The sequence below is a fragment of the Triticum urartu genome, chromosome 4A, assembly GCF_056163025.1.
Source record: "Triticum urartu cultivar PI428250 chromosome 4A, HENAU_Tu73, whole genome shotgun sequence".
Lineage (NCBI taxonomy): Eukaryota > Viridiplantae > Streptophyta > Magnoliopsida > Poales > Poaceae > Triticum > Triticum urartu.
The window spans coordinates 132872796-132893786 of record NC_141876.1 but is presented as its reverse complement, the minus strand read 5'-3'; the positions used below and the strand labels follow the sequence as shown (position 1 = coordinate 132893786).

The following is a 20991-nucleotide window of genomic DNA, read 5'->3' as shown; positions in this document are numbered from 1 at the left end:
GATCCGATGACAAAAATTGAAAATGTTGGAATGAAAAGTAGAGATGCATGTGTACTAAAGTTTTTATTTTCTATTTCTTAATAAAACCCACTAGTAGTAGCTTGCATTGGGAAGAAAAAATAAATATAGATACCTCAAATTATTTTTTATCATAGGACACATGTATTCATATGCCACCATTGTACATCCTTAAGGGATCCTAGAGAGAGAAATTCATTTATGACTCAATCATGCGAACCGAGCAAAACACATAAACTAGAAGAAAAGGAGTCCTGAAAAACGCATTCCAATCAAAGGCGCGCTAAATGTTTGGTGATCTCTCCCGCGGGACCACAGACAGAGATCGATAAGATGGTGGTGGCCATGGGCAATTTGGCCACGCACACACCACACCACACCACACCACACGGGTGCAGTGTAGCTGCCCCCCGGCCCCGAGCCTACCAGTGCAGGGCAGCGGCCGGGGACTGACTGATCATGGAGCCAGCCAGCCAAGTGGCAACTCCCCCGCAGGCGCGTGTGCGTGCGTGCGTGAGCGTGGGAGAGAGATCTTTTCTTTTGGCCCCCGGGCGGGGGCGAGGGCGAGCAAAGCAAGCAGCATGCATGTGACGGGAAAAGCAAAGGGTCCGCCAAGATCTTCCTTCCTTCTTTCTTTCTTTCTGCCTTGGAATTAGCGAAAGATAACACCACTGCGCACCGCGTCCACAGATGCGCTTTTACACGTACGAGGCATGCAGCAGTGCTGCTGCCTGCACGCTCTCCCTCCAGCCCAGCCCACCCAACTTTGGCGCCAAATGCCTTCTACTACGACCTGCTGCCACGGTGAAAAGACGAGTCCCTCCGGCGGATGGATGAAGCGGCTGGAATCGTGGCAGTAGATTAAGCAAGCTGCTGGCATGGCAACTAAGTACTAAATTACGTGCGCCGGCGAGTGAAACTGCGTGCCTGCACATGCATGCCTGCGAGTTTCATCATCAATGGCAGTAGTTGGGATGTGCTAATCAACTGCAGTAATCGCCGGACGGAGTGACTCACGATGTCTTAAACAATTAATTACCGGCGTTAGTTATGATCATGACCAAGTTTCCATGTGCATGCTCAACTAAAGGACAAGCTAAAGCTGACCAGGCCGTTATTTTTCTTGCTCGCTACAGTCCTGAACTGGACAGTAAACTAATGGTACACATGCTAGCAGCTAAGCCTAGCCATGATCGGAGATGAACCAGTAACTAGTATCTGCTGCGCAGTCCAGTCTAGTCTAACGTAATGATGATGATCATAGCTCATAGGCCAAGCCATCTCCTATTATTCACAAAATCAAGCCTGAACGCCAAATGTCACATGAAGGAAAAAGATGAAAAGAAGGAATCATGTCGGAAAAACGAGGCCGAGGTTACAACGAGAGCTCGCCGTCGCCGGTAGGACACACGTAGTAGCCATCATGCATGCCACGAAAACTTGGCGCGCGAAACGGATTCATCCAACGCACCAACGCATGCAGCACGAGTGCACTATGATGGTGCCAGTGGTAGTTAATTAAAGGCGCCCTAATGAATCTAGCATGCACAACATGCACAGTGACTCCTTATCTGCAAGCATGCCCAGCCAGAAAATGTACAGGTCGGATTGCCTGGCTAGCTGGCTACGTGGTTCAAAGTTCAAACACAGAGATTAGATTAGGATGGAAAAAAAATTGATGATTCCATGGTTCATCACTGGGGGCGTGCAACGCGATATGAATGAGCTGACATGCATGGGTAGTAATAACAAGTGGGCGTCTGACAAGGAGGGGCGTGTGTCGGAGGGGCGTCGCTGGGATCTCCAGCAGGTGGATCTTCAGCTTGCCCCACACCATCCATGCTGAGAGCGACTCTCTCTTTTCCACTGCCCTTTTAGATGCTGCTGGTTTCTCTTCTTTACGCAGCCCCCACTCCATTATTCACAAACCATGTGTCCCAAACCATTAATTCTTTTGCTTGGCCGCAGAGAAAAGGCGCCGAAAGGCAAAATCCTGTGGAGAAATCGTTGTTGCATCGTTCTATCAGTTGCGATCAGCCTCTCTCTTTTATTAAACTTTATATTTTCAACAGAACGACATGCATTTTTCATCACGATAAATTTCTATTTGAGTTCTGTGAAATCAAAGAGTCTAATGCAGACTTTCTCACCCTTTTCAGGAATTTCCCGTCATGAAATCTACTCCCTCGGATCCAAATTAATTGTCGCAGCTCTAGTACTAGAGCTGCGAACAATTAATTTGGATCGGAGGGAGTACTGTGTTTCCAAGCACCAAGGCACGGTTCAGTGTAACCTCTCCTTTTAACCATGAAGGATCAATGCAGACCACATCTGAGGTCGTCGATCAATTCAGGGGCCCTCCTATCCTATCTCCGCCAGAAAGAAGCAAGATGATTTCCCAAACACAGCAACACTCAACTCCATGAGTCAATCACGCGTGTCTGATACGAAAGCTGTTTTACCACATCTGCAGGCCCCCCCTATCATGACAGATAAACCACCCAAAAATTAGGAGTCCAAATCAAGGCCAAGCCAGTGCTAGCAAGTAGCAAGGCGCAAACGATGGACAGCAAACAGTGGGAAGTTGCTCACAAGAGAGCAAACACAGGCAGCCCCAGCTGCTGCTAAAAATGCACCATCTGGAAATCTCACAGGTACCACATCCTTTTCCATGCTTAACAGCATACCGGACCCGCGGACAGAACCAGCAGGGTGCAGCCATCTGGCACCTTTCTAGTGTTATGTTATTGCCTAGCAAGCGTTTTGCCAAGATTACAATAGATTTCGACGCGTCGGCAGATCCCGACGAAACCAACTTCCAGGTGTACCATCAGACCCAGCTGCTTTCACCGACCAGCGACTGGCATACCATATCAGTTAGTCCATGTTCGGTATAAGATCAGGATTCAGCTCCACCAAATATATGAGAAAACGACTGGCATTGGATGCCCACCACATAAGAACAACAGGGAAACAAACAATTAATTGGCCTAGCATTCATCTTGTACCACAATTCTCAGAGATCTATAGATCTCAAAAAGAACTCGGCCGGTAACAGCAGCTCTGGAAGCCGGTATACAGGAGAGGATAGGGTAGGTCGTGGCACTGAAAGTGGCCACTGGAAATTCATCCAGGTTCCGCACCCAATTCAGCACCACTGCCTGTCATGCATCAAGACTGCATCTGAAGCTACTAAGCTATATAGCAAAAATGACAATGGAGCGGTAAAATTGTAGATCACTTGATGGTTTCATTTGTGACCTGTGTTAGAGCCTCAAAGATCCAGGAACAGTCTTCTGAGAAGATCTATTCAGAAGCCACTACTCTCCATTGACAAAGCTTTTACTGTCATAGTACTTCTTCTCGCTGGCTTCCTTCTTCTCATTCCGTTTCTGCACAAAGCAACACCATAGACCAAGCATGAGTAAAAACACACCAAAGCAGTGGACCAGAATAAATGCAAACCATATCAGCCTCTACACCAAAGAACATGTTGTTGAGCATAGTTATAGCAGGAAATATTGGTCCCAGGGAGACAGACAAATATTCAATGCTGCATATCCAAAGCCAAAGGGATTTACTCAGACACTAATGCACTACCATAAACATCAGTACAAAATAACTCCTGCATGCAGGCCCCAGCAACAACGGCCAGAGGAGGTTGGAACGCCTCTCGCTCATGAGCACAGCTCTCGCGAAACCACGCCTCTCGCTCGCCATTCCCAACACCGCAGATCTCGCCGCCCCAACCTCGCGGCATGCCTCCTCGCCGGCGAGGTCCGCGGGCGTCGACCGCGGCCGCACCTCCTACCCCCCCTCGGTTGCCCCTCCACGTCTACGAAACCTTCCCGGAGATGGTGAGACTGATCTCACAAGTTCCACAAGGGGTGCTCATGGCGACCGGGGCTCGGAGTTGGGTGGAGCGGGCGACCAGGATCCACGACGCCACAGCAGCGTGGATCCGACGCGTGCGGGAGTGGAAGGCGGCAGATCAGGTGGTGGCGGCGGCGACAGACCAGATCACGAGATCCGCGGCGGTGAAATATGCAGAGACCTGTCAGAGGAGGGCGGATTTGGAGCAGAGGATTCTGGCAAGGAAGATCTACGACGAGGCCACGGAGGAGGAAAGGGCAAGGATGCCCGCCTTCCCCCACTCCCCGCCGGCCGCGTTCGTGCTGTGGGCGAGGGCGGAGGCGAAATCAGAGGATCCCCGAAGGGCGCTGCGGTGGGAGTGCATACTGGGGGTGATGCCGTCGGGTGCACCACTGCAGCTCTCGTCCTCGCCGCCGGCGACCAACTCCAGTCGAGATTGAGCACGTCTCCCGAAGTGGAGACGAGGACTCGGGAGGAGGAGGTGCGGATTCCTGCTGCTGATGCTATCCACAGTCCCATTTCCGTTCTAAGAGGTGGCGGAGATCAGAGATGGAGGAGATCGGCCTCGCCGCCACCGATGCCTTCCGGTTCTCCGGCGAGAATAGTTGTGGGTTGCAGAAGTGGGACTGCCAGGAGGGCCCTACTGGTCAGCGACTCCCCTATGCGTGCGAGGCTGACAGCAGGTCCCGCTTGCCCCGCCATCGGGCCACCCATGGGGAAAGTGGTTGCGCCTCTACAAAAGGCGCCTCCTGTTCGCGATCTGGATCCACAGCTTGGGGGGACTGACCGTGGCGAACCTAGGGTTCATCCCAACCCTATCAATTTCAATAGATCCAATTTGGTGTGGATAAGGAAAGACAGATTTGCCTCCAGAGACTTCGCTGAAGCTGATTGCTACCCAGTTGGAAAATCTGATCGTCTGACTACCCCAAAATTATTCAGCTTCTCCCGCGACTGCTGTGCAAGGAAATCGGGTAAGATCCCCTTTGTTTCCATCGTCAAAATGGCTGGTGGAGGGAGAGATGCTAGCAGCCATGGGGGAGGTATGGCTCTGGAAGGGGACGCAATGGCCGTCCTCCTGCTCCCACTCCGACGTGGCAGGAGGCACCTGTGCCACCGCCACTGGTTCCACAGCCTGCTCAAGCCCCTCACCCACACATGTCGATTTTTGACAAGACGCCGTTGTTCCCTCTTGGTGCTGCCCCAGCTATGTTGCAGACTGGTGGACAGATGTATGCTGGCTGTCCAGGGGGGTTGAATCCGCAGATGCAGCAATGGCCGAACCAGACCCAATTCCCTTTCCAGTATTTGCCTCCTGCTCAAGTTTTCCCTCGGTCTTTTAATCCTCAGATGCAACAAGCACAATATGGAGGGAGTGGATCATCTACTGGAGGGAGTGTCCAGAGCAGTCAGCCAGACTTCAGCAAGAACAAGAAAAAAAGAAATCAAAGAAACAAACATGCTGCGGCCCAGACTACTTCTCCAAGTGATGACTCCTCCTTCAATGTTGATCCCAAGTTCATTGCTGCAATTTGCTATAACTGTGGGCTACCTGGACATTTTGTGGGTATGTGCCCCACACCAAAAGTTTGTTTCATCTGCAAGACTCCTGGTCACCACATGGATACTTGGCCTACCTGGTACAAGCCCTATCCTGCTGCCATGTATTGGGGAAGTGCCAGTAATGGCCTTGGATTTTTCCACATTGAAACTGGTGGCAAGGAAGACTGTGAATGGCTGAACTTTGGGAATGTTGGTTTAGTTTTAGTTGAAAAGGGAGAGATCTCTGAGAAAGAGCTGGGGCAATAATTCTCTAATATGTGGAAAACCAATTGGCCCTGGCAGATCAGGAGATATGATGAGAAGAAATTCATTGCCAGGTTCCCCCCAAACAAGAAGATCAAGGATTTGGTAGAGTACCCTTCCATCAATCTGAAAAAAGAAGGGGTGACTATCTCATTTAGTGATTGGAATGGAGAAATGCCAGCCTATGACTCCCTAGAAGAAACCTGGATTGTGATTGAAGGGCTGCCTCCCAAGTGGATATCTTGGTACATTATCACACAAGTGGCAACTATGCTTGGTGTCCTGGTTAATGTTGACTGGCACACCATCTTCAGAAGCTTCTATGAGAAGGTGAGGATCCAAGTGGCTGTGAGAGACTCAACTAAAATCCCCAGAGACAGGGTGGTGGAGATCCACCATGAACTTTATTTGCTAAAGTTTTCTGTGGAGACTGAGTTAGCAAGTGAACATGATTCTGATATTCCTCCAGGCCCTGATGACAACAACCCCTCTCAGAAAAAGCATACCGAAGATGAGTTTGATACAAGTGAAGATGATGTGCTGGGAGAGGATATGGACACTGGAAATAGTAACACCAACATCAAGGACAAGCCTCCAGCTGCTGGTTCAACTGGTGCCAAGTCTATCCAGAAGTGCTCCACTCCTGCTCCTAGATCCAATATGGAAAATTCTGTTTTCTCCAAGATTCTGGGTGCCCCTATGACCAAAAGCTTTCTTGAGATAGTGAAGAAGCCCAATGAAAACATAGGTGGCCCTCTCCTGGAACTATTTGATGCTGCTGCTGATTTGAGCAAACCTATTTCTCAGAAGAGCCTTGGCACTAAACAGAAATGGGGGCCTCTGGTGGCCTCCAGAGTTAACACCAAGAACAAGAGAGATGGAAAACCTGCTCTTCAAAAAGCTCAGGAACTGAAACAGATTAAAAATCTGGAAGTGCCTATTGTAAGAAAAGGTACTCCAAACTCTTTTGCTTGCCTGGATGATTCTCTCCTTATTAAAACTGCAGATTGCTCAGGTATTAACCTGGGGCCTAGTAGTTATAGTATCAGAGATAATATATCCATTATCAAGCAAGTTGTGCTAGATAGACTTGATAAATTTAATTCTGAAAATCCTGTGGTCTTTTTGCCTCCTAGTATAGATATTACTGGTGAGGAATTTAATAATTCGGGTCCCAATCCTAGGGCTAATACAGAGTCTGGAGAGGTGACACATATGAATGTGGATCCTGATCCAGACTCACCATGGATTGAGGTTAGAAATTCTAAATCCTGTAGAAGTAGAAGGAAAATTGATTTTGCTATTAAATGATAGGCATTTTTTGGAATATTAGGGGTCTGAATGGCCCTATTAAAAATGGCAAATTGAAAGAGCTCATTAGAGCCAATGGTCCTGATTTTATTTGTATTTCTGAGACCAAGAAAGAAGACTTTTTTGCAACTTGAAGTCTTTAATCCCAGCTCTCATTTCCATTGGAAATGGCTCCCTGCAAATAACACTGCGGGAGGGATCTTGGTTGGGGTTAATGCAAATAACACTTATAGTATTTCTTGCTTGCTCAAGAATAAACAAGACCACTCCATATGGAGATTAGTTTCTGTTTACGGCTCTGCCTACGATCAATTTAAATTGGATTTCATTAATGAACTTCACAACCTGCTGACAGTTGGACTGGCCCCACCTTAGTTGGTGGTAATTTCAATCTTATTAGAGAGGCTAGTGATAAGAGCACTGGTGCTATTAATCAACACTCGGATGATCTCTTTAATGATTGGATTAATAAATTTGGCTTGTTAGAGCTTAAAATTAATGGGAGGAAGTACACTTGGGGCAACAATCAGAACAACTTAGTGATGGCTACTATAGATAGAGTCTTCATGTCCACTGATTGGGCCTCTCTTTTCCCAGGTGTCCACCTTAAAGCTCTCCCTAGGCTAGGGAGTGATCACACTCCTTTGGTGGTTAATACCTGTGCTTTTTCCATCCCCAAGGAAAAAAAATCAAATTTGAAAAACAGTGCCTTGAGGTTGAAGGGTTTAGAGAGGTTGTTCATAAAGCTTGGACTGCCAAATGCCTTTCAAAAAGGCTATAGACATTTGGCAGTTTAAGATTAGGAATTCCAGAAAAGCCATCAAAGGGTGGATGGCCAACTATGAGGCAGAGCAAGACAGACATAAGCAAGCTCTGGTGACTGAGTATAACTGCCTGGATATTATTTCTGAATCTAACCCTCCATCTCCTAACACTAACAGAAGAATCAAAAAAATTGCAGGTGACCTGGAGGATATATGGAAAAAGGAAGAAATCAAGGCCAGGCAGAGATCCAGAGAGAGACATATTGGAAGGAGACCTGAATGCTGGCTACTTCAAAGCTATAGCTAACCAGAAGAGGAGGAAAAAACAGATCATGGTGCTGAAAGGAGATGAAGGTACTGTCTCTGATCCTGAAGGTATTATTAGGAGATGAAGGTGCTATTACAAAAATCTCTTTGGCTTCCAAGATAAAATAAATATCAACCTGAAAGATGACTTTTGGGAAGATGGTGATAGGGTCACTGATGCTCATAATAGTATCTTAGATGCCCCCTTCACTGAGCAGGAAATCAAGGAGGCTGTCTTTGGCTCTTATGCTGAAGGAGCTCCTGGGCCAGATGGCTTTCCTTTTTTATTCTACCAGCAATTTTGGGACCTTATTAAAGGTGACCTGTTTGCTTTATTTGATGATTGGGAGAAGGGTGATCTGGATTTATTTAGATTGAACTTCTCCTTATTAACTTTAGTCCCTAAAGAGGCTGATGCCATTAGAATGGAGAAATTTAGACCTCTTGCAATGATCAATTGCAGTTTTAAAATTTTTGCTAAATGTGCCACTAATAAGTTTGACCCCATCTGCAATGATTTAATTTCCTTAACCAGACAGCCTTCATAAAAGGCAGATATATTGCTGAGAGTATAATCACTGCCCATGAGGTTATACACTCTGAGCACTTCAGCAAACAGTCTGGTTTTGTGTTTAAATTGGACTATGAGAAAGCTAATTTCTGTTGGACATGATGCATAAGAGGGGTTTCAGTAGTAAATGGATGAAGAAAGTAGAATCTCTATTACTTAAAGGGTTTGTTGGAGTTAGAATAAACAACAACAACAACAGTGATTTCTTTATTGCTGGTAAAGGGGTCAGACAAGGGGACCCATATTCCCCTTTGCTCTTCAACCTAGTAGCAGATGTCTTTACTAGAATTCTTGTTAAAGCCTCCAGAAATAATATACTGGAAGGTCTGTTTCCTAGTGCTAATCCAGCTGGCATCATTAGTATGCAGTATGCTGATCATGCTAGAAATCTCAAATGGCTACTCTCCTGTTTTGAGCAGTTATCTGGGATGAGGATTAATTTTCACAAGTGTGACCTGGTTCCCATTAATATTAATGGTGATGATGCTAATATTTTTGCTCAAATTCTTGGTTGCAAATTAGGGGAGTTCCCCATTAAATACTTAGGAGCTCCTCTCCATCATAGAAAACTCAAGAAGAGTGAGTTGCAGCCTACTGTCGATAAAATCATCAAAAAGGGGGCTGGATGGAGAGGTAGATTGCTCTCTTCTGGCAAGAGGCTCACTCTTGTTAAATCTTGTTTAGCTAGTATTCCTGGTTACCTTATGGGGATTATTAAATTCCTCAAATGGGCTATAAAGTTGATTAATTCTTAACTAGCCCATTGTTTCTGGGATGACTATGAAGGGCATTATAAATATCACCTTGCTGCTTGGGGGAGTGTGACCCTCAAAAAATAGCATGGTGGTCTTGGCATACCTAATATAGCTGACATGAATCTTTGCCTGTTAGCTTCCTGGATCAAGAGATATTTCCTGGATGAGGGTAAGATTTGGAAGCAAATTATTGATGCCAAATATAGAACTCATAGTCCCAATATTTTTGCATGCCCTGATAATGGTGCTTCCCCTTTTTGGAAGGGGATACTATGGGCTGCTAAAGCTGCCAAGATTGGATATTCCTAGAACATTGGTAATGGTAAAAGTGCCAGGTTCTGGGAAGACCGGTGGATTGGTTCTTCCACTCTTGCTACCCAGTATTGGGGCTTATATACTATTGCCAATGACCATAACATTTCCATTAGTGAAGTGTGGGATAGTACTAATCTCAAAATTACCTTTAGGAGATGCTTTTACTCAAGATATGCTGGCTGATTGGGATGAACTTTTTAGTATGATTAAAAATACGGTGTTGGATGACAGGGAGGATACTATTTGCTGGAATTATGATCCCAAGGGCATCTACACTGTGAAATCCTTCTATAATTTCATCAATTTCAGGGGTGTGCAGCCGGGCAACCTTCCCGTTGTCTGGAATTTTAATGTCCCCCTGAGGATTCAGATTTTTCTCTGGCTTTTGGTTGAAAACAAATTATTGACTAGACATAACCTACAGAAAAAACAGCATGTAGATGATCCCACCTGTCTTTTCTGTGGTGAATCTGAATCTGTAGATCATTTATTTTTTGGTTGTGTCGTTTCGATAGAGCTCTGGAGAGTGGTCTTTGACATATCCAATAAGCATGCTGGGCTTTCCCTGGATGACATGCTAGATTGGTGGTTCAAAAACAATAACAACCCAGCAGATTGTATACTACATTCTGCTGTTTTATGGACTCTGTGGAGATATCGTAACGACACTTGTTTCAATCATGTTCCCTGGCTCGGTATGCAGGTTCTGTGGAGAAAGACTGCTACCATGCTGGCCAGCAGGGTGGTGCGATGCTCTGGCCCTGTCAAAGAAAGAATACTGCAACTGGTGATGAAGCTGGAGCAGGTAGCGCCCCCCCCCCCCCATTGCTCTGGCCGGACCCTGGCTAGGACTCCTAAAGCGCTCTGAGGTGCTGAACAAACGTGCTACGGAGCGAGATCAGTTGATTTGTTGAGTCTTCGGGCTCTGTTTTCGGGCTTAGTCTGTTCCTGGTAGTTGCTGTAGTTGCGTGTGTTGGCCTAGTTTTTTACTTTTTGCTGGGGCAGCGTGTTGGCGATTTATCCCCCCGCGTGCTTGTAACAGGATTGATACTATGTATGCTGGTTTCGTTTGATCAATGCAAATGGAGCCAGGGCTCTGAGCCCTTTTCCTCTAAAAAAACTCCTGCATGCACAACACTGATATGACGGCGACAAAAGGCAAATCACATTTGCACAGAATATAGTGTAGTGCTGCATACAGCACAGAAGGACAAGGCTCCACCCAACAATCTAACCCAGTTTCAGGGTAGTTACCTGGTAGGCTTCATGGTTAGAAACTATTCTCCTTATAATAGTACTAGTGGTGATGTCCAAAGGGCTATCCAGCTTATGATAAATGCCCATAGCAATTGGAGCAGCATATGGATTTGAATCGTCCTGAGAAGTGCACAAATGACAATGATCAATTATCAAGGTTCAACATTTGCATATTCCAAGAAAAAGACAGCTTAATTACCTCTGTATAGTCCATGTTCTCAGCTATAGTTCCATGAACAACCAATGAAATATTAAAAGTGGTAATCTGTACAAAAAGGAAAGTCAGAGAGCTCTTGGCACATACCACACACACATAACCTGGTTGACAACTAAAATTGCAGCAGGTGATTACTAAACGATCCTGGATAATACACAAGGTTAGACAGTAAATTATAGTTTTCTCGAAAAAGACAGTAAATTATACAGATGAAAAATATATAGATTTTATTTGATGGAAGTCTGATTGTTTTGTGTTCAAAATTACAGGTTAGGTACCTGCATGTTCTGCTTCAATGCAACCAGTCAGGATAACTTGAGGACACTGATCACATCATTTCTGAGCAGTGAGCAGAATGACCAAATTTCTCAGTGTACTACTGTTCTAAGACTACAAGGAATGCCTTAGGTTGAGACAGGATTCCGGAGTCAACGGCTTCACAGAACCTAGCAGCTAACCATGGTTGGCATTTGCAGCTTAGCATGGACAATACGACCAATTAGACAACACAATTTCCTCGGAAAGCAACGCAATAGCTCAGCATTGCTTAATGAAGATCAAGCTGGAGATGAGACAAAGGATATACTGGAAAAGCTAGAAGTTATGAAAGGCCATCGATCTGTCCAAATAAAATTGGTGGCCTATTGGAAATTGGGAATCTTTGTGTCCATTTCATTGTTACCTTTATTTTGTAGTGAACTAATTCTCATACTTGGCATAATTACATTTTGTAATATGTAGAGGTACTAATGGTTTGTGCATATATGTTTTCTGGTTCGTCATTTTCACGCCCTCCAAATGTTTGGACAGAGAGGAAAAAAGGAACCCCCACCCCGTGTCGCTCCTCCTGGGGGCGACTATGGGAAACCTAGTCCGCCGCCGCCAGGCTCCGCCCTCTCGGCGCCCTCCTCCCGCCACTACCGCTGGCTTCGCCGCGGTGGCGCGGGGAGACCAGTGGTGGACGTAGTGGCGAGCTCCGTTGGCGCGTGGTGGCGTCATCGTTGGGGCGCGCAGTCCGTGGCGGCGCCGGAGCTGGTGGTGGGTGCTCCAGGCGGAGTGCGCGGTGCCGTGGGCTCTCTCCCGCTGCTTGGCCTGTAGGGGTCAGATCTGTCCGGATCTGGGCATCTAGCTTCCCTTGAGGCGGCTGCGCCTCGCCGGAGCAAGCAAGCTGAGGCGGCGGCCCCCTGAGCGCCGCGGGTCAAGCTCCCAGATCCGTTGGTGGTGGTACTCGGGTGTGCTCTTGTGGCTGCAGTAGGGCGCCCTCGGGTGTCTAGGGGCTCCTCCCTTGGCTTGTGGAGCTGCGGTGGTGGCAGTGAGCCACAGGTTTGAATGGCGGCGTGGTGGCGCTGCATAGGTGGGTTTGCTCCTTCTTGGAGGCACCGCCTTGGAGTCCTTGGCACTTGTGGGTCGGCGGGGTTCGGCAATTGTGCAGGGTTGCCTTGCGGTCTGGGCGATGGATGCCGGACTGCCGGAGTGGCGGTTCCGGACGGTGGATGTACGGCGGCCTCAGAAGGCCATGCAACGGCGGCTCTATGGGGTAGACTCGCGGCTCTGCATGTCATGGGTGATGACCTTGGCAATTCTCTTCTTAATGAAATGCAGCAACCCCCTGCCCCTCTCGAGGTGTTCTCACAAAAAAAAATTGTCACGCCCTCCCCTTCTGCTAGCCCGGGCAATTCAGAAGTGGAGGCAGATAGCGAGGCTGGGGAACGGGCGGACGCAAGGTGTGGAGAAGAAGACGTGCAGGACCCACTATCATGAGGAGACTTAATCGCGCCTATACATGAGTGTATGATAGTGGGACCAATGGCCACTTGCCAGGTTGTTATAAGCTAGTGATGAGCGTTGTGTAAGGCATGTGATTCTTTTTTGAGAAAACACATGAGAGCACGTGTTTCATTTCAGTGAAAAGAGAGAGTTGCAGTTACACTCCTAGGAGGCGGTTACCGTTTTCGAATTAATGGACATCCCATGTTTGGGGGGTGATGGCTCTAAGCCCTAGAGCGCCCACGCTTGCCCAAAGGGAGGCCTCTTCCTTAATCTTCGTTACAGGGCGTTCACCGATGGGCGTGCTCCATTGAAGACACGGTCGTTGCAGTGCTTCCATATCATCCAGGGAACGAGGGTCATGGTACCCAGGGCCCTTGCGCATGGGCGTTGGGGCGGATTGTCGTGCCGATTGCCACCAGTCCAGTAGTGAGGCTCGTTGTCTGGCGGGGCGCATGGGATCCGTAGCCAGCACAGTGCCTCATGCCAGGTCTGCCGAGCGAAGGGGCATGCGAGGATGAGGTGGTGCATGGTCTCAGGTGCCTGGTCGCAGAGGGGGCGTCTCGCGGGGTGTTGCAGGCCGCGGCGAGCAAGGCGTCTGCAGTCCAGCATCTGTCGAGGTGGGCAAGCCAGTGGAAGAAGCGGGCGCGTAGTGGAGCCCAGTTTCTCCAAGTGAGCTTACCGGCGGCGCAAGCTGTGGACCCGACAAAGGTGGCGGTGTAGGCTGACTTGGCGGAGTAGATGCTATTTGCAGCCCATCTCCAGATGAGGCGATCTGGCTCTGCAGATAGGCTCGTGCCATTGATCATGTGCCAAAGTTGGAGGTATTGCCCGATCTGGTGGATGTCGACCGTGCCTTGGATGTCCCGCGCCCATCGGTTGGCCTCCAACCCTTCCGCAACTGTCCTGATCTTGCGACGGCATTTGGGGATGCATGCGTATAAAGCGAAGCGATCTCACGGATGTACTGTACGGCAATCCAACGGTCCTCCCAGAAGAGGGCCTCCGTGCCATCCCAAGCTGCATGGTGGTGGAGGCGAAGAAGAATGTGTGCTCCTCAGCGGGAATTGTAGGTCGACGCCCGCCCAAGCTTTGGTGGTGTTCGTGTGGCTGAACCAAAGCCATCGTGTGTGCAGCGCGAGGTCGCGAACGCCAAGGCCACCCAGGGAGATCGGGTGGGCAACCCGTTGCCGGTTGACATGATAGTGCCCGTCGTTTGCCTCCGCGCGCCCGGCCCAGAGAAAGCCTAGCTGGATCTTCTCGAGCGCCTTTATGGTCTTCTTGGGGGGCGCCAATGCTAGCAGCTGGTGGATCGGGATCACACTGAGGACGGCCTTCATGAATGCGAGGCGGCCAGCCTTGTTCATGAGGTGTGCCTTCCAACAGGGGAGCATGCGGGCGGCTTTGTCTACGACGGGCTGGAGTGGGCCATGGAAGGTCGATGCAGCGCCAGAGGGATGCCCAGGTAGGTAATAGGCAGCTCGACAATGGGGTAGCCTAGCAAGTCGACAGCAGGCGCAGCCTCGTCCGCGCAGCTGCGAATCAAGGTGGTCGTGCTCTTCATGAAGTTAACCTAGAGCCCGAGGGCGCGCCCAAATAGCTGCAAGATGCTCTTGACGGCGGTGACATCGCTCAAGGTGGGGAGACAGAAGAGGATCATGTCGTCCGCGTAGAGGGAGACCGATGGCATCGGACGCCGGGGGTGTAGCCGTTGTATTACACCAAGCTCGGTGGCGTGGTGGAGCAGACGGCCTAGCATATCAGACAGCGAGCACGAAAAGCTGAGGAGATAGCGGATCGCCCTGGCGAAACCCACATCTGTGCCAAATTGTTGGGCCTGGTTTTCGTTAACAAGCACCCTAGTGCTTGCCAAGGAGAATAAGATGGCCAGCCAATCTAGGAACCTGGTGCCAAAACCGTATTGGCGAAGGTCGTCGAACAGGAATGGCCACCTGATCGAGTCGAGTCGAAGCGCGTGCCAGGTCCAGCTTCAGGAGCACGCATGGGGCGCCGAGCTGATGTAGCAGGCGGGCAGACTGGCGCACGAGGATGAAATTGCCGTGTAGGTTGCGTCCTAGGATGAAGGCGTTCTCGCTCGTGCTGACGAGGGAGTTGAGTTTGTACGCAAGGCACAGCGACAGAACTTTGGCCAAGATCTTGGCGACCAAGTGGATGAGGCTAATGGGCCTGAAGTCGCCTAGGGCATGGGCGTCCGCGCGCTTGGGGAGCAGGGTGAGTAGCGCCTGGTTAAGGCAGCTGAAGCCACGGCCTGGTTAAGGCTTTTACTTGTACGGCATTAAAGCCATATCATCAAGCATGTTATACTACACTTATATTATGGTTCAGAGTGGAGTAGACAGCTCACCATGTCTTTTGAAATGTGCCACGGAGCACCAATGATTACTTCGTCAACATAACGACAAGCCAAAACACTCAAACTGCGCTCATGGAGATTCATGATTGGGCGATGTGGTCCTCGAGTTGAACTGAGAAATATTAAGCATGAATGTAAAAAAATGTTATATTAAAAAAACTGATTACAGAAGTTATGCTCAACAGTGCACTCCGAGTCTCTGACTATAAACTATGACTGTTGCAAAAGCGAATGAACTGTATAAGCATTGTAATTAGAAGATAAAAGGAGAGGCAACCATTATACTTACCTTATGGTCTGATCTGTGTGAATGCCCACAAGCAAGAAATCTCCAAGCCCTCGAGCAAGTCGCAATATCTACATTGAAGAAACCATAAATACACTGAACTATGAATTGCAATGTTTTGAAGACTTTAGTCCAGTATTCTCCCCGCAGAAAGAACTGGAAAAAATATACGACCAAGACAAGCATATGACATAGAAGTGGAAAAAATATACGACCCAGACAAGCATATGACATAGAAGTGGAAAAAATATACGACCAAGACAAGCATATGACATAGCATCCCAATGCTGACAAAGATGTCATGGTTTTTCTCTGTTTCTCTTGTGGGAGGCATTTACCTCGACATGTCCAGCATGGAACAGATCAAATGCACCATCAATGTAAACTACCCGGGAATCTGGTCCTGGCCCCTGCATTGGTAAAGCTTAGTCAACATAAAAGGAAATAAATTGAGAAAAGAAGGGCCTATTTTATTTAGTTGAATTACACGAACTATCACCAGTTTGCAAGAAGTAGAGATATCAAATTAAATTCTATGTTTACAAAGTGAATAGTTCGATCTTACAAGCATATGCATCTGCTTGTTGTAGACAGACATTAGGTGTATCCCACCATGCTACAGTATGTGTCCAATTACGGGTCTTGTCTTGGGGGTCAAGTTATGCGGAGTTTGTATGTTAGGAATATGGGCCCAGCTAGCACACGCTGGAATTACTCTTAAGCAAACAGTAACCAACCTAGAAGATCTATATAAGGATGTATCCCTACTGTAAGAGGGCAAGCAAGAAATTAACTCTTTCCCTTCTAGTTGCTATCCCACTACCTTTTTCCCAGCCAATCTTCACTTAACCTTAAAAGAAGTTGAGCTGTGAGCACATCAATGCCTGCTTACGCTAATTCAAGGATACTGAACTTTTATTATTTTTTACTATCAACTCAGAACCACTCAAACCGTCAACCAGTAATCATGTGGGCATTTGTAATTGATGAAGCACACTGCACGAATAATACTCTCTCTCTCTCAAGTCCTCATTCATGCCTAGTAAGTGCATCAACACTAAAAGCTTAATATTTAAGAAAAAGGAAACATTTTTCAGTGGAAGTTTTCATCTATGATGCACAGACAAATCTCTACCTGGGCAAAACCTGTACACTTGTAAGAGGAGTTTCACATATGGAAGTCTCACTCTCAATACAATGTAACTGTTCTTACATACAGAATACCTTAAGTGTAGCCACCTCGAACGAGTGTCTGATCTCAGGACTAGGTGCCAACCACGTTACAGAGGTTCATTGGATATTCATTACCCAGATATAAATGGCATAGTATTTATGCAAGAGAAACTCTGAAACTGTATAAGACATACCCTGCCATTTGAGAACTGAACTATCCGCCGAGATGTGGGAAGAAAATGAGATATTTTTGTTCCATTTCCAAATCCACTATCATCAATATTCTGACCATGCCCATGACTGAACTGTCTTTGTAGTGAAGAGTGGCTCTGATTATCAGAAACTGGTCTCTCTCTAACACAAAGAAGCATTCTTCCTGCAATGAAGAGAGACAAGCTCAAGATGGCAGTAAAATGTTTTCATCACCATAGGCAATAGAAATGAGTCCATGACCAACTCATTGGTTCCCAATGTAAATTGTACTCCATACCATCCTGGCTCATAAATGGATACAACAGAAATGTCAGAATGCATGTGATGGTGGGAACAAGAAAATAGTCTGGTGAACAGTGAGGTTGACAGCTCAGAGACGACCTGCAGCTAAAAAGACTGTAGCCAAAAGATATTCCAATGCGGTAGCCATTCAGACTTCAATTTCAGTATGGCAATTAAAACTTTTAGCATTTAACACATACTACAAGCGAAAACTAAAGCAGAATAAGTACCAACAATGTCTGTTGTTGACACTCCTTCGGTTCTTTTAATCTGCTTATATCGGCCAGCCTTTTTGGCAAGGGCATATGCGTCAGTGCCATCTGGTAGCAGGCAAGGATCATCACCATGAATTATGTAATCAATATTGTACTCATTGAATAGCTTGTTCATGAAATCTTCGGTTATGGCATATGGTGCATCTGGAATGACATCGTCAACCCATTTGACAGCACGGACCATTTTCATTCTGTATTACCCAGAAAAATAGAAACATTAGGAAAAAGAATTTATGCTAAATACAATACAAAATTAGGGATTATACCGGTGCATCCAAAGAAGCAAAAGCACGACACAGAAAGAAATGCCTAAAATTCCATACAGCCTTAAGCCTAAACTACATTAGAGGCAAAATCTGGCTGTGACAACACAACAGTAACTACCACCAGAGCACATAAGAAACCGATGAATTACACCTAAATCTACAAATTGCAGAAGCAGAGAAACAGTAAGGCGTGCACTGAGCACAATAACTCCTGCCAGTAAATCTTGCTTAACTCGTCTTTCTTCAAGCAAGCAGAAAAATAATCAGAGATCTGATTAATCATCAAAATTAAATCAGTACCAGGATAAATTTTGCCAGAGCAAGAATTGCATCCATCATAAGCGCAATTGCGAACAGAAAAGCTACTGGCATGACCAATTTTCTAAAATGCATTAATGTCGTTTGAGCAAGGTTGGTTTTGTTACTACCAATCAGCCGAGCAGAGCACACAGCGGACATACCACATAGACCGTATAAAAATGCACAGGCTCACCAAGTGGTTAGTGACTCCAGCATTAGCGAACATTTCCAGAGCTATCTACTGCTTGAGCCAATTAGCCCATCCAGATCCAGCCAAGCTATCTACTGACCAAAAACACACTTTAACTTCAGAACTGTAATACTAATTTCCCAATTTAAATCATTCATGCAACACAACAATACAATTAGTTAACCATAACTTAGAGCCACTTTTTTCAGTGTTAGTAATCAACACACGAAACAATTCTAACATTCGATTGGAGCTACTTCTATGTTTCAAATCCATAGAAGTTTGAGAACGCCGAAAAGTCCATCCTACCCACAAAACATCACCTTAGAACCCAAGCTAAAAAGAAAACTTTGATGCAAGTATGAAACTGGTCCACACAGTAGCACCTCAGCAAACACATTTATTCACAGAATGACACAAGAAGTTGGTCCTGAATCCTGACAATGAGCAACAACCACAAGTGCTCCCCAGCAGTTTGTATTGTAAGAATATAATTAGAGCAGAGTCCCACACTATGACAACAAGCATCAACCTAAGGGGAAAATATTGCCTTGATTATGTTCTCATTGGAACAAAATGTTGGCTGAAGCACAAAACTTAGCGGCGATCTTATACATGGCGCAAGCAAACACTAGAATTACGAGGGGGTGCGGGATGACCTCTCGTGGAGCGGCGTGACGGGTGGTCCCTTGTTGGCGGTGATCTCGTCATCACTGACGACGCCGACGACGAGCTCGTCCCCGAGCGCCCGCGCCTGGCGCAGCGCGTTGCAGTGGCCGTAGTGCATCATGTCGAAGCAGCCGTCCATGTAGACCCGCACGGGGCGGCGGCGGCGGCGGAAGCGCCGCCGGAGGGCCTCGACCGGTGGTAGACTCGGGGCCGCGGGGCCAGCGCCGAGGTGCAGCGCGACCACCGAGGCACCCAGCACGATCCCGCCGATCACGCACGCCGCCACCGTCCGCGCGCTGCTACTAGCCGAATCCATGGGTAAGGCAATAGACTCGCGGACCCAGAGGAGTCAGCGGGGCTGGGGGAGAGTGGTCAGAGGCGTGTGCTTGGTTTTCGCGTGCGCGCAAGGTGCGGTGGGATCTAGCCTAGGGTTAGGGATGCGGGTGTGCGGCTGGAGGGCCCTTCGCCATGGGAGATGGTGGGAGGTCTCGGACACGGACGGAGCTGTGGTGCGGTTCAGGCTACCTAGCTCCGCGTCTGTGGCCGTAGCGGGAGTCCGCTCGCCTGTTTGACTCGATGCCAAATGGGACCAACGCGTCAGTGCAGCCCGGCTCGTGTAGATCCAGTACTGTAAAGTAAAAAACCACATGTGCCACTGATATTTTGTGGACTTTTTTAGTTGATGTTTTTGTGGACTTAGAGCATCTACATCTTCCCGCCTCAAACCGGTCTCAAATGTCCGGCCGGACGGCCCGGTCACTAACCGGTAAAAAACCCGACCCAAACAAGTTCCTCATACCGGCCATAAGTGTCCGGACTGATCGGCGACCTCTCATATCCAGCCCAAATCTAGGACAAGTATGACGAGGCCCGGGCGCGTCCCCCACGACAGACCAGACAGCTGACTCCATTATAAATTGCATCAAATCCACCAAACTCATCGCCCTCCTCCTGTGTCCTAGTCGTCGTCGTTGTCCACCCTTGCTCCCCTCATCCTCTTCGTGAGCCCCAATCCGCCGCTCTAGATGTTGACCAGCCCGTCCCACATGCTGCCACAGAGGCTACTTTGGTGTCTTCCGTGGGCGTCCCGTCCTTGACTCTGGCGTGCAGGCCGGAGAACGCCGCCCGAAGGAATCGGTGACGGAGGCAGCAGGAGAGGGAAGCGCGTCGCAAGGAGCGGATGTGAACCTCGAGGAGCAACGTTCACCCCTGTCGCGCGCGGCCCCCCGAACCTCGTCCATCCAGCCGCCGACAAGGATCGCGTCATCCGACCCGGTCGGGTTAGAGGACGATCCGACAGCCGGTTGGGAGGGCATTCTGAAGTGGGCGATGCAGAGGACTGCGGATAATGTCTTTCACTCACAACAGCTCCAACGGGCGCAGACAAGCACGGACAGCGACGACGCCCAATCTGCACACGTCATGTTCGACGGAATGACATAGCATGACTCGGTACCTTTTTTGCTCAATCCCGAGCTTTGCTTTGCATATATCATTGCAATTAGTTGCGTATACCTTAGCTTATTTCAAATCCTAACAATTTTAGGGGAATATATTGTCGGACATGGCAATGAAATCAAGATCCGATCCAAATGGACTATGAGTTGGTGGATCCAAATTTTCTAACATTCACAACGTTTGAAGTTGGCATAACATCAAAACCCAACCCCAATAAGAAAAGGAAGGCAAAGGTGCCCAAGGCAAGAGGTCTCACATTCACAATTATTGAGGATATTTTATTGGTTAAAACTTGGTTGGCCACAACCTTGAACCCCATATGTGGCATGGAACAAAATGGCAATATGTATTGGGAGAAGATCCACAAGCACTAACATGAACACAAACACTATATGGAGTCGCATACTATCGTGACCACCCGCAATGTGGTCCCTTCGACATCGATGGGGAATCATTCAAAGGGAAGTTAACAAGTACGCCGGCTACTATGCACAAGTGCTTGGTCCCCTCAAAGTGGGATGACAGTAGCACCGCATATAAGTTTT

At 47.9% G+C, this 20991-nt stretch overlaps 1 protein-coding gene and 1 pseudogene across 2 annotated transcripts; one reads left to right on the top strand and one right to left on the bottom strand.

Annotated features, from left to right (window-relative positions):
- Positions 1-2975: 2975 nt before the first annotated feature.
- Positions 2976-19557, bottom strand: LOC125551122 (ethanolamine-phosphate cytidylyltransferase). Of its 2 annotated transcripts, XR_007302202.2 has the most exons (10): positions 18979-19557; positions 17519-17754; positions 16988-17169; positions 15959-16030; positions 15624-15691; positions 15326-15446; positions 11176-11241; positions 10974-11096; positions 3280-3410; positions 2976-3179 (listed from the first exon to the last, which is right to left on the bottom strand). XR_007302202.2 is itself a non-coding variant. In XM_048714278.2 (9 exons), exons 1-9 carry the CDS (start codon positions 19302-19304, stop codon positions 3339-3341), a joined length of 1266 nt encoding a protein of 421 aa, XP_048570235.1. In that variant the 5' UTR covers positions 19305-19557; the 3' UTR covers positions 2976-3338. The 2 variants fall into 2 exon arrangements, 1 of the variants encoding a protein (XP_048570235.1); XM_048714278.2 differs by having other exon boundaries at positions 2976-3410.
- Positions 3698-8030, top strand: LOC147975118 (uncharacterized; annotated as a pseudogene).
- Positions 19558-20991: the final 1434 nt, after the last annotated feature.